The sequence below is a fragment of the Scyliorhinus torazame genome, chromosome 11, assembly GCF_047496885.1.
Source record: "Scyliorhinus torazame isolate Kashiwa2021f chromosome 11, sScyTor2.1, whole genome shotgun sequence".
NCBI lineage: Eukaryota > Metazoa > Chordata > Chondrichthyes > Carcharhiniformes > Scyliorhinidae > Scyliorhinus > Scyliorhinus torazame.
Window position 1 is genome coordinate 9971215 of NC_092717.1, and position 13364 is coordinate 9984578.

Sequence of the window (13364 nt, forward strand, 5' to 3'; positions counted from 1 at the left end):
CTTTGAATCACATCAAATAAAAAGCAGTTATACCTTCACCTGGAGCTTGGCATTGCACAACAGCTTTCCTCTGACGTAAATAATAGCGCTTTGGAGTGTCCTCTTCACCATCCTCATCTTCTCTATCTTCAGCTTCTTCTTCCTCAGAAAGTTCTATAGTTATAGGTTTGGGAAATGATTTGTTGAGAGGACATACCACACACGCTCTTTATCAAGCTACACAAATCAACGAGGGATAAAATAAGCTCATGTTCCTAATCAGATGGTCCTAAGGGAAGCTATAGCTTCTCCCATTTATGCATGTTAAGAAACAACTTAGGTATCCAAGGATAGATTTTTATCCAAAGTCACAAAGTTAACAGCTCACAACATTTTATTTAACTAAACTCATAAAAGATGGAAAACAACGACTGCTTGAGGAAGTTTTAGTCTAAACGGCTTTTATTCTCAATTTATAGATGTATTAACCCTGATTTCACTTTGGCACCAAGGCATGTTTCAAACATTTTTTAAAATTTGCTTATTAAATTCTAAGGGATTTGAACCCGAATGTATAGGCTTTGTCAGCATGTGCATCAGCTGACAGTCCCCAATTATATTAGACTCGTAAGTACTCATTGGGTTCTGAACCTAATGACCACAAAGTTCCCAGTCAAGCTTGACTCGCAATATGCGCCGTGCTGACAGATCACAGTCCAGAATTGTCAGACACGGTGTAAAAAAGCTCCTTACCCGTTAGAGCAATAGATACTGTCACAGAAAATGAGACATACATTAAACTCTCCCTCTCATCAGCAATCTGATTGCAAGTACAAATGAATGAGTTATCTAATTTAAGGGATAATTCAGCCTTTTCCTTTTAATTTTGACAATCATGAGCTACTGTATGCAGAAGAGAGATCCTGCATTAATCTATCTTGATATACTTATACAGGAATTAAAAAACAGAGGAGCAGGAGCACAAGCCAAAATTGCCGTTGGACAACTGAACACTTATTACTTACCACCACTCCCATCCTCATGATCTTCAGTGGTTTCTTCATCTATTGTCTGAATCGTCCTCTTTCCCACACATGAATACATATCTAGATTTTCCTTCAAAACAAAAAAACATCAAAGAACAAATCTTGAAACACTTTTATCCTTTGATAGGGATGTGACCGACTTCAATTACTCTAACAAAGGTAGAGCACTAAATTTGAAAAAAACATAGAGAACTATCATGATTAAATAACATCACATGATTCAAGAGTACAATACAAAACTTCCAACAAAAATGGGCTACACACCAGCCAAAGCTACAAAGGATGGCCTGTCCCAACTCTACCATGCCAGTCAATAAACACAAGTATTCAACCCAATACACACGAATGATTTCAAAACAACGGTAATTGTCAATCATCTCTTTCCTCCCCAAAACAACTAACATCTCGAACATGCCAGTATTTCAACCACACAATAGTTCAATCTATTTTTATTATTTAGAGTACCCAATTCTTTTTTTCCTCCCAATCAAGGGGCAATTTAGCGTGGCCAATACACCGACCCTGCACATCTTTGGGTTGTGGGGTGAGACCAAAGCAAACACGGGGAACAATAGATCAATCTAGTCACATTCAGATGCAGTTCACAAATTAAACTTCAACTCTAAAGCACAAACTTACTTCATCTTCTTCTGTGTCATTAAACTCTCTTAAATTCTCTAATTCTCTCATTCTCTGACGACGCAGTTTCTTCATGTCATCCATTTTCTGCAAAACAGCTTCCGCAGTGCTGTCCAACAAACGTTTGCAAATGTTAGATTCCAGTGATATATTACAGACATCAAGGTAGCGTGATTCCTAATTATTGAATCATGAGCACAAAAAGGAAATTTCCCTCACTCTTACTTTGTTATCAATTTGTCAAAGAGAACAGATTGGTTTAGTGTGTTGTAGCGATTTCTTCTGAGTCGACAACTGCGCCGCACCTCAGTGCCTTCATGTACTCTTTCATTCACTTTCATTTCAACTCTCTTATCCCGACGTGTTCTGGTGAGTGGAGCTGCATTCACAAGAAAGAGGACACAATGCATGGCATTATATTACAGAATGTATACATGGCTATAGCATTTAAAGCCACATTTTGCTTCTCTGGGCGACGCAAGATAGCTTTACAAAGAGGATTTGCAGCACAGTACTCGATCCCAGACATCCTCCAGTCCAACAACCCTCTTCCAATTCTACAGTCCTCCGAATGCTTGCCCCACACCTTTTGCACCACCTATAGCTAATGAGCCTTTAGTTGCCTTGGCTCCAATTGCTGGAATTCTCTCCTTAATTGCATCTCTCCTCCTTTAAGAAGTTGCCTAAAACTCTTAATTTTAAACAGTCATCCCACCTAATATCTCTTTCATCACTTCAGTGCCAATTTTTCAATTCTGTGAAGTGCATTTTCCCTTATGTTACAGACAAGCTGCTGTTGCTCAAGGGGCTGGTTTAGCACAGGGCTAAATCACTGGCTTTTAAAGCAGACCAAGGCAGGCCAGCAGCACGGTTCAATTCCTGTACCAGCCTCCCCGAACAGGCGCCGGCATGTGGTGACTAGGGGCTTTTCACAGTAACTTAATTTGAAGCCTACTTGTGACAATAAGTGATTTTCATTTCATTTTGAAGTGAGTCCAATTGAACAATGTTGCCCAATGCAATAATTGCTTGCTGCCAGTTCCAATATTTTCGGAATAGCTACAATTCCATTGACAAAAAAGTGAGGAGTCAGCCAGTCCCAACCCAATTAGAAAATTAACAATCTAATTTGCGCATAGCAAATATCAACGGATCTCATTGTCCTATAATTTATATTATTATGGGATTGATCCCAATATATTAAAAATACCCCAATCTATTATGTGCACAAAGTTTTTATTCATTCACAGGATGAGGGCATCGCTGGCTAGGCCAGCATTTATTGCCCATCCCTAATTGTCCTTGAGAAGATGGTAGTAAACAACTGTCCGTCGGTGGCTGATGGGAGTGAAGGTTTGCAGAAGGCCTGCCAAACAAGCAGGCTTCTTTGTCCTGGATGATATGGAGGGTGCCCTCAATGTGAAGATGGGACTTTTGCCTCCACAAGGACTGTGGTGGTCACTTTTTTGTTATGAATTTAGAGCACCCAATTCATTTTTCCCATTAAGGGGCAATTTAGCGTGGCCAATCCACCTAACCTGCACATCTTTTGGGTTGTGGAGACGAAACCCACGCAAACACGGGGAAAATGTGCAAACTCCACAGGGATAGTGATCCAGAGCCGGGATTGAACCTGGGACCTCACCGCTGAGGCAGCAGGGCTAACCTACTCTACCGTGCTGCCCGCGGTGGCCACTTCTACCAATATGGTCAAGGACACATGCATTGCAGCAGGCAGATTGCTGAGGATGAGGTAAAGTATGTTTTTCCCTCTTGTTGGTTCCCTCACCACCTGCTGCATTCCCAGTCTAGCAGCCATGTCCTTTGGGACCCGGCCAGCTCGGTCTGTGGTGGCACTACCAAGCCACTCTTGGTGATGGCAGAGAGGGCAGCATGGTAGCACAGTAGTTCGCACTGTTGCTTCACAGCGCCAGGACCCAGGTTTGATTCCCAACTTGAGTCACTGTCTGTGCGGAGTCTGCATGTTTTCCCAGTGTCTGCGTGGGTTTCCTGGGTGTTCCGGTTTCCTCCCACAAGTCTCGAAAGAGCTGTTGTTCGGTGAATTGGACATTCCGAATTCTCCCTCAGTGTACCCGAAAAGGCACCGGGTGTGGCGACTAGGAGATTTTCACAGTAACTTAATTGCAGTGTTAATGTAAGCCTACTTGTGACACTAATATAGATTATGATTATTATTTCTCCAGTTTCCTCAACTAGTTGTACTTTACATTTCCAGCATCTGTTTTCTTAACCATTACGCCACAGTATGGCTTTTCTTAAAACAAGGCTGAGAGTTGTTCCTTCTTTAGCCTTTTAAGACCAACTGCTTCTAACAGAGCTGAGGGAGTATCTTTCTCACTACTTATCTTCAACTGCAATCAAATTAGCTAAACTAAACCTTTAAAGCTTCTCGACCTGACATGGCCCCACTTGTTAAGCAACCCCCACATGCTTTTGTCTTTTATTCATTTTTCACACTGTAGTCCTTGGAGCATAATAGAAATACAGTTGGAACGTAACCAACCCCCACACATACAAACATCTTTGTCCAGCATGAATTAACTATAGGTTTTACCCTTCCAGGCACAGAATCATTAAATAAAACCCACTTAAAATTTGACCTTATTTGTAATGTTTACCAATAGGAATAAAATTTGACCTTATTTGTAATGTTTACCAATACAAATATAAATCCCTTAAAACTACCTTTGTTTTGTTAACAAGGTAAGATACAAAAATGCAACAGTCAAACGTACCTTCTTTATCATTACATTTGTTGATTTGCAGTCTTACTGATTGCCTGCAGAGAGAAGAGAAGTTCTTAAATACTGAAGGGAAAGCATTTTCTGTGAGGAAGAGATAACATTCTTGGGAGTTTTCTGAACTCGGGGCTAATTAAATTGGGCTATACGGCCTCGAGTGGAAATCAGCATCAGATTGCCACTTCAATAACAATTACTTACACTAAATATCTTCCATGTCTGACTCAGGCCAGGCAAGATTCATAGAACATAGAGTGCAGAAGGAGGCGATTCGGCCCATCAAGTCAGCACTGACCTACTTCAAGCCCTCACTTCCTCAAATCCAATGGACACCAAGGGCAATCTAGCATGTCCAATCCACCCAACCTGCACGTCTTTCGACTGTGGGAGCAAACCCGCGCAGACACTGGGAGAACGTGCAGACTCCACACAGACAGTGACCCAGCGGGGAATCAAAGCTGAGACCCTGGCACTGTGAAGCCATGGTGCTAACCACTGTGCTACCTTCAGGTGGCCCTCGAGGCTAAAAGTCCAGTACCATCAGATTGGATACGGATATGACTCCACTCTTTTTTTTTTTTTAAAAACAGCACTAGTCGCTGTAAATGAGCCAAGGTGGCATTCAGGTAGAACCAGCAAGGGACATAGGGTTGAGGAATCCCATGCAGCTGGGTGGTGAGAGTGTTGGGAGGGCTGGGGTCCTGTGAGACAGCCATTCTGCGTCCTTACAACAGTTACCCAGAGGTTAGAAGAGGTTTTAATTTTTCTCACTTTTTAAAAAACTATTAGTGTAACCCCTGTCCGGACCATCAGAAGTTTGTGACATCACATTTTCAGATGCTTCACAGCACAGGGCAATTGACCAGAGGAAGTTTGCTCTTCTGGGAAATTGTGTAAATGCTTACCTGCGAGGTAGCGCTCTCGCCCCCCCCCCCCCCCCAATCACAATTAAAATATAGAGACAATCCAATGCATACTCTGCAGAAGGAAACATTATATTGTAAAAATTCTCAATACAATACAAACACTTTCTGTACCTGGTAAAATGTCGTACTTCCATTCCATTGTCACACATATCTTCCACGCTCTTTTCATTACAACTCGAATCTAAGGAGGTATGAATCTGCAACTGATTTTTCCTTCTCAAAAGTGGAGACAGGTTACCATTGCAGTTCTCCTTCACATCACCAGACAAATAAATCTGCAATGAAACAATTAAGAGTGTTAGATGATTCAAACTACAATTTTTGAAAACATCTCCTGCAGCGTATGCTAATATTTACCGTATATATCTAGATTGGTTGGAAATTAGTAAAAATGATTTATGTACCATATGTTCAGGAGTCAGGGATAAGCTAGCTTTTACTTTTGGTTACACAGCTCCTCGAAGTCTCCCAATCAATGCAAATTTGAGTGTGCATGGAGTTGGCGGAGAGGAAGCTTCAAATATATTGAGATCCTGTCACTATTATGTTAGCGTTGTCACATTTTGAAATGTGACTATTTCCACAGATAGTATTTGGGGAGAATTGTCAATTTTTCTGGCAAGTAATTTATGGCTTAGTCACTCGGGAAAACAGTCTTCCAATTTAATACACTAACTGCCTTTGTCTGGATGCCCCTTTTTAAACTTGTATGAATGCACTGAAATTTAAAGCCAAGCTTATCCAGAATCTTGGGACACTTCTTCCACCCTCCATATATTTTAGTTCATCCAAATCTCTGATGCCAATAAACCTGCTACATCAAGTCCTACTCACCTGTCATTTGTGCTTGCTTCCTGGTCCATTAACACCTTGGTTTAATTTTTTTCATTCTTTCATGGCCTCATGTTTCCCTATCTCTAATCTCCCCAGTCCCACAAACCTCACCTCTAATGCACTCCACTACTGGCAGCCGTGTCTTCAACTGCCACGGCCTGAAGCTCTGCAATGCAATTCCTTCTCCTTTAAGACACTCCTTAAAACCGGTCACTTTGGCCAAGTTTTTAGCAATCTATTCTAATAACCTTTTTGTCGGTGTCCAATTTCCCTATAAACAAGGCAACCATTTAAGCAGGATCGTGCTGCAAGTTCAGTATTTTTACTTTGTTATCTGAAAATATGCAGAGATTAGTCAGCATCGCACTTGCTCTCTAAGCTAATATGAACTGGATCCACAACGGTTGCCGAAGTCAAAACTAAGAGTCAACCTTTCCTTGCTTAGTTTTTTGACTTTGCTCAGTAACAACACTCGCACCCTCACCTAATGTCCCAACCTTCCGCTATTTGTGTTCAAATACCCACCACCCGTTTCCCTTAACAATGTAATTGACAAGACAGAGATTCCCTTTTATTCAAATTAAAACTTTTGAAAACACAAGAACACTCTTTCAAATTAATCAACGTAACGGACTACAAGTAGAAAGTCCGGCAACAGCACATCCCTTCCTGATGAACTCAATGCATTCTATGCTTGTTTTGGGCAGGAAACCAACAAACCATTGTCAACTGCCCCAGCATTCTCAGACACAGCCATACCTACTGTCACAGCCACCAAAGTCAGATCAGCCTTCTTGAAAGTGAACCCTCAGAAAGCAACTGAGTCAGCACTCAGATCCTGCGCGGACCAACTGGCAGGTGTGTTCGCAGACATCTTCAACCTCTCCCTACTCCATTCCGAGGTTCCTACCTGCTTCAAGACCATCATCATAACGGTGCCAAAGAAGAGGCAACATGTCTCAACGACTACCATCCGGTGGCCTTGACATCTATCATTATGAAGTGCTTCGAGAGGTTGGTCATGAGACACATCAATCCATACTCCCAGAATGCCTTGATCCATTGCAATTCGCATACTGCCACAACCGGTACACAGCAGACACCACCTCCCTGGCCCTACACTCACCCCTGGAACATCTCAACAACAAGGACTCCTATTCAGTGATATGAGCTTGGCTGGATTGTTGGTGTTGAAGGAGCAACTGTAGTCAAAATTCCAAAACCTAGGACTTGGCTCCTCCCTCTGCAACTGGATCCTCGGCTTCCTGCCCCATAGACCACATCAGTAAGGATAAACAACACATCCATGATAGTCCTCAATATTAGGGCCCTGCAACGCTGCATACTTAGCCCCCTACTCCCTATACATACACGACTGTGCGGCAAAATTTGGCTCCAACTCCATCTACCAGTTTGCTGACGTGACTGTAGTGGCTCGGATCTCAAACAACAATGAGTCAGATTTTACAGGAGGAAGATAGAGGACCTAGTGGTATGGTGTAATGACAACAATCGCTCCCTCAATGTCAGCAAAACTAAGGAGCTGGTCATTTGAAGTATTGTACAAACCTCGTCTGCATCAATGGTGCCACGGCAGAGATGGTTGACAGCTTCAAATTCCTAGGTGTGCACATCATCAACAATGTCTTGGTCCACCCATGTCAATGCCATGACCAAGAAAGTACAACAGCGTTTATACTTCCTCAGGAAACTAAAGAAATTCGGCATGTCCACATTGACTCTTACCAATTTTTACAGATGCATCACAAAATGCATTCTATCTGGCTACATCAAGGCTTGGTATGGGAACTGCTCAGCCCAAGACCTTAAGAAACGACAGAGTCGTGGACACGGCCCAGTTCATCACGAGAACCCACTTCCCAGCCATTGACTCTGCCTGCACCTTCCGCAACCTTGGGAAAGCAAACAGCATAATCAAAGATCCCTCCCACCAAGGTTATTCGGTCTTCCAACCTCATGCATGGGGCAGAAGATACAAGTCTGAGAGCACGCATGAATAGATTCAAAAACAGCTTCTGAATGACCCTCTTATGGACTGAACTGATCTCTCTACGCATCATCTCTAGTGAGTAACACACTTTGTATGCTTCACCAGATGTCACAAGCGTATTCATCATATGTCCTATGTTTTTCATGTAGGGAACAATCTGCCTGGACTATATGCAGAACAATACTTTTCACTGCAGCACAGCTCCAGGGTCCCATGCACGATTCCCGGCTTGGGGCACTGTGCGAAGTCTGCACGTTCTCCGCATGTCTGCGTGGGTTTCCTCCCACAGTCCAAAGATGTGCAACTTAGGTGGATTGGCCATGCTAAATTGCCCTTGGTGTCCAAAAGGGTTAGATGGGGTGACTGGGATAGGATGGAAGTGTGGGCTTAAGTAGGGTGCTCTTTCGAAGGGCTGGTGTAGACTCGATGGGCTGAATGACCTTCTTCCGCACTGTAGTGATTATCTATGATAATTAGAGCTCTCCAAATAGAACTTCTGCAATCTGTTATATAACCTGTTAAATTCCATGATATATTCTTCTATGGAGGAACCGTCCTCCCTTACATATTCATCAAAACCTGACCATTCGTTCAACAGATCACCTTTCTTATAAATATTGTACATAAATGGGGAGCGGAAGAGGAGGGTGTGCCACACAATGGGAGGAGTCGAAGGGGAGGCAGGAGTGGCCGGGGTCAGCAGACTTGCAATTTGGGGGGGCGGGGGGGGAGTAAACCAGCTAGGATGGGTCCTAGCCGGGGGTGGGGGGGAAATCGAGTTGCTGCTGCTAAGATCAAGGAGGAGCTGGAGCGAGTGGGGTGGGTCAAGACGGGGGTATGCCGCTGTGGGGTGCGGGCGCGTGGCTGGCCGAGGGGTGGTCATGGCTAGTCTGCGGGGGAGGGTAGCCCCCTAATCCGGCTGATAACCTGGAATGTAAGGGGACTGAATGGGCCGGTTAAGCGGGCCCGCGTACCTGAAGGGGCTCAAGGCGGATGTGGTTATGCTCCAGGAGACACACCTGAAGGTGGCAGACCAGATAAGACTGAGGAAAAGGGTGGGTAGGTCAGGTGTTTCACTCGGGGCTAGATGCCAAAAATCGAGGGGTGGCGATCTTGGTGGGAAAGGTGGTGTTATTCGAGGCGTCGAGCATTGTGGCAGATAATGGCGGTAGGTACATAATGGTAAGTTGCAGGGAGAGAGGGTGGTACTGGTCAATGTGTATGTTCCGAACTGGGACGATGCGGGTTTTATGCGGCGTATGTTGGGTCGGATCCCAGACTTGGAAGTGGGGGGCCTGATAATGGGGGGAGACTTTAACACGGTGTTGGATCCTGCACTGGATCGCTCCAGGTCTAGGACAGGTAGGAAGCCGGCAGCGGCTAGAGTGTTGAGGGGATTTATGGACCAAATGGGAGGGGTGGACCCATGGAGATTTGCAAGGCCGGGGGCGAGGGAATTTTCATTCTTCTCACATGTCCATAAGGCTTATTCTCGAATCGACTTTTTCATTTTGAGTAGGGCGCTGATAGCGAGAGTAGAGGATACCGAGTATTCAGCAATAGCCATTTCGGACCAGCGCCCGCTGTGATGCTTGGAGGTGGGGCTGTTGGCGGACGAGGAGGTGAGCGAGCGGGTCCGAGAAAGTATAGAGAGGTACTTGGAGACCAACGACAACGGGGAGGTCCGAGTGGGGATGGTATGGGAGGCACTGAAGGCGGTGGTGAGGGGAGAGCTGATCTCCATCAGGGCCCACAAGGAGCGGAGGGAGAGGCTGGTGGGGGAGATGGTGAGGGTAGACAGGAGGTATGCGGAAGAACCTGAGGAAGGATTGTTGAGGAAGAGGCGCAGCCTCCAGGCCGAATTCGACCTGGTGACCACCAGGAAGGCGGAGGTGCAGTGGAGGAAGGCCCAGGGGGCGGTCTACGAGTATGGGGAAAAGGCAAGCCAGATGCTGGCGCATCAGCTTCAGAAGCGGGACGCAGCTAGGGAGATCAGGGGAGTTAAGGACAGGGGAGGGAGCGTGGTGCGGAGTGGGGTTGGCGTCAATGGGGTCTTCAGGGACTTCTATGAGGAATTGTACCGATCCGAGCCCCCACGGGAGGAGGGAGGGATGGGCCGTTTCCTGGACCAATTGAGGTTTCCAAAGGTGGAAAAGGGACTGGTGGCGGGACTGGGGGCCCCGATTGGGCTGGAGGAGCTGATCACAGGGATAGGAAGCATGCAGGCGGGGAAGGCACCGGGGCCGGACGGTTTCCCGGTCGAGTTCTAGAAAAAATATATGGACCAGTTGGGCCCGCTGTTAGTTAGGACATTTAATGAGGCATGGGAGGGGGGGGGGGGGGGGCTTTACTCCCGACGATGTCCCGGGCACTGATCTCCTTGATCCTGAAGCGGGACAAGGATCTCCTGCAATGTGGGTCTTACAGACCGATTTCCTTGCTAAATGTAGATGCCAAGGTGCTGGCGAAGGTCTTAGCCACGAGGATTGAGTGCCGCAGATCATCCATGAAGACCAGACGGGGTTTGTGAAGGAGAGACAGTTGAACGCGAATGTGCGGAGGCTTTTGAACGTTATCATGATGCCGGTGAGGGAGGGGGAGATAGTGGTGGCGATGGACGCTGAGAAAGCCTTCGATAGGGTAGAGTGGGGGGTACCTGTGGGAGGTGCTGAAGAGGTTCGAGTTTGGGGAGGGGTTTGTCAGGTGGGTTAGGCTGTTGTACGAGGTCCCGATGGCGTGTGACCACAAATAGGAGGAGGTCCGAGTACTTTCGGTTGCACCGAGGGACGAGACAGGGGTGTCCCCTGTCCCTCCTGCTCTTCGCACTGGCGATGGCACTGAGAGAGTCGAGGAACTGGAGGGGGTTGGTGCGGGGTGGGGAGGAGCACAGGGTGTCACTTTATGCGGACAACCTGCTGCTGTATGTGGCGGACCCAGTGGGAGGAATGCCAGAGGTAATGAGGATGCTTAGGGAATTCGGGGACTTTTCGGAGTGCAAGCTCAATATGGGGAAGAGCAAGCTGTTCGTAGTTCAGCTAGGGGACCAGGAGAGGGGGATTGGCGAGCTCCCACTAAAAAGGGCGGAGAGGAGTTTCAGATATTTGGGGGTCCAGGTGGCCAGGGGGTCCTGCATACCTAGGCTTAACTTTACAAGGCTGGTGGAGCAAATGGAGGAGGATTTCAAGAGGTGGGACGCGTTGCCGCTGTCCCTGGCTGGTAGGGTGCAGTCAATCAAAATGACGGTGCTCCCAAGGTTTTTGTTCCTGTTCCAGTGCCTCCCAGTGTTTATCCCGAAGGCTTTTTTCAGGCGGGTTAACAGGAGTATAATGGGGTTTGTGTGGGCGCGAGGGACTCCGAGGGTATTCCTGGAGCGGAGTAGAGATAGGGGGGGCTGGCGCTGCCCAACCTCTGTGGGTACTACTGGGCCGCCAATGCTACAATGGTGCGCAAGTGGGTGATGGAGGGGGAGGGGGCTGCATGGAAGAGGCTGGAGACGGCATCCTGTGTGGGTACAAGTCTGGGGGCGCTGGCAACGGCGCCGCTGCCTCCAAGGAGGTATACTACGAGCCCGGTGGTGGTGGCGGCCCTCAAAATTTGGGGGCAGTGGAGGCGGCATGGGGGGGGGGGGGGGGGGAAGAGTTAGGGCCTCGGCGTGGACCCCATTACGGGGGAACCACCGGTTCGCCCCAGGAAGAACAGGTGGAGGGTTTTCGGGGTGGCACAGGGCAGGCATACGAAAGTTAGGGGACCTGTTTGTGGACAGGAAGTTCGCGAGCTTGGGTGAGCTGGAGAAGTACGGGCTCCCCCTGGGGAACACCTTCAGGTACTTACAGGTAAGGGCGTTTGCCAGACGGCAGGTGGTGAAATTCCCACAGCTACTGCCACACAGTACAGGACAGGGTGCTCTCGGGGGGGGGGGGGGGGGGGGGGGGGGGGGGGGGCTGGCAATATTTCGGGTGGTAGAGGAGCCGGGAGTGCAGGAGGCGAAAGAGGCTGGAATTCTGGCCTTTGCGTCCCTGGTAGCCCGGCGGAGGATTCTCCTTCAGTGGAAAGATACGAGAGGCCCCCAAGTGTGGAATCCTGGATCAGCGACATGGCAGGGTTCATTAAATTGGAGGGTGAAATTCGCCTTGAGAGGGTCGGTACAAGGGTTCTTTAGGCGGTGGCAACCGTTCTTAGACTTTCTGGCAGAACGCTAGGCATTGGTCAATGGCAGCAGCAGCTCGGGGGGGGGGGGGGGGGGGGGTTACTTTATTTTTGTTTATGTTATTTACACTGGAAGGGTCTGAGGGGGTGTATACACCTGTTGTCTTAAGTCGGGGTGTTAATGTTAATTTATTATCTGGGTACCGGGGGGGGGTTCCTTTTTTAGATTGTGTTTTGTACTTACCAGTGTTGGGTTCTTTTTCGTTCTCATTTTGTTATTGATATTTTATGAAAACCTTTAATAAATTTTTTTTTTTTTTTCTTTTTACAAAAAAATAGTATTGTACATAGATTTTCCAAACTTTCCTCAAGGCCATCCCTTGATTTTTCTTGTGGACGCTTCCACTTCATTCTTTCATTGGTCAAATGGTTCTGCTTCACAGAACAATGATGGAAAATCATACCCGGAAACTTGACACTGGGTTTCAGCCATTCTTCTCCAAAATAACTTCAACTGCTTGAAAAGGTATCTCCGTTATTAATCTTCACCTTTAGGCCAACCATTATCAGTTATTAAAATAACAGGATCCATGCTGGTGAAAGTCAAAACTAGGACACACAGCCCTTCCATTCATTAACCTTTATTCAGTGTCAACACTCTTCACCCACACTCAAATGTCCCAGCTATCGCCTATTGTACTTGTTCAAATATCCATCATCTGTTTCCTTCAACATAATTGACATTAGCAAACCATAACAATGCAAAATGACAAGACAAAATAGCCAAAATGTCTGAACAAGTTTGCCAAAATTCTGTAACTACTGCATGATTGGGTGAGTTTATGCCAGTGATGAGATGGTCTGCCTTTGTGGTAACCAAAGGCATAAAAGACAAGGTTGCATTGTGGCTCCCCAATGATTCAATTTCTCCTTTGCTGCAATGTTTAAGAAACTCACTCCTGACAAGCCCGCAGGCAACACTAGCTCCGCTCTCTTCAATCTCTCCAGAAGGCAGCATAGT

The 13364-nt window shown here is 46.7% G+C and overlaps 1 protein-coding gene across 5 annotated transcripts in view; it reads right to left on the bottom strand.

Moving 5' to 3' along the window:
- The window catches only part of LOC140385106 (ATPase family AAA domain-containing protein 2-like), an 82071-nt gene that overhangs the window by 64396 nt on the left and 4311 nt on the right, over positions 1-13364 (bottom strand). For all 5 annotated transcript variants that reach the window (XM_072466930.1, XM_072466929.1, XM_072466931.1 and 2 more), the window contains exons 2-7: positions 5464-5627; positions 4421-4464; positions 1890-2043; positions 1665-1773; positions 1005-1095; positions 34-153 (exon numbers count right to left, since the gene is read on the bottom strand). In XM_072466930.1, coding sequence (XP_072323031.1) covers positions 34-153; positions 1005-1095; positions 1665-1773; positions 1890-2043; positions 4421-4464; positions 5464-5627 — 682 coding nt within the window. The remainder of the gene's footprint in view (positions 1-33; positions 154-1004; positions 1096-1664; positions 1774-1889; positions 2044-4420; positions 4465-5463; positions 5628-13364) is intronic.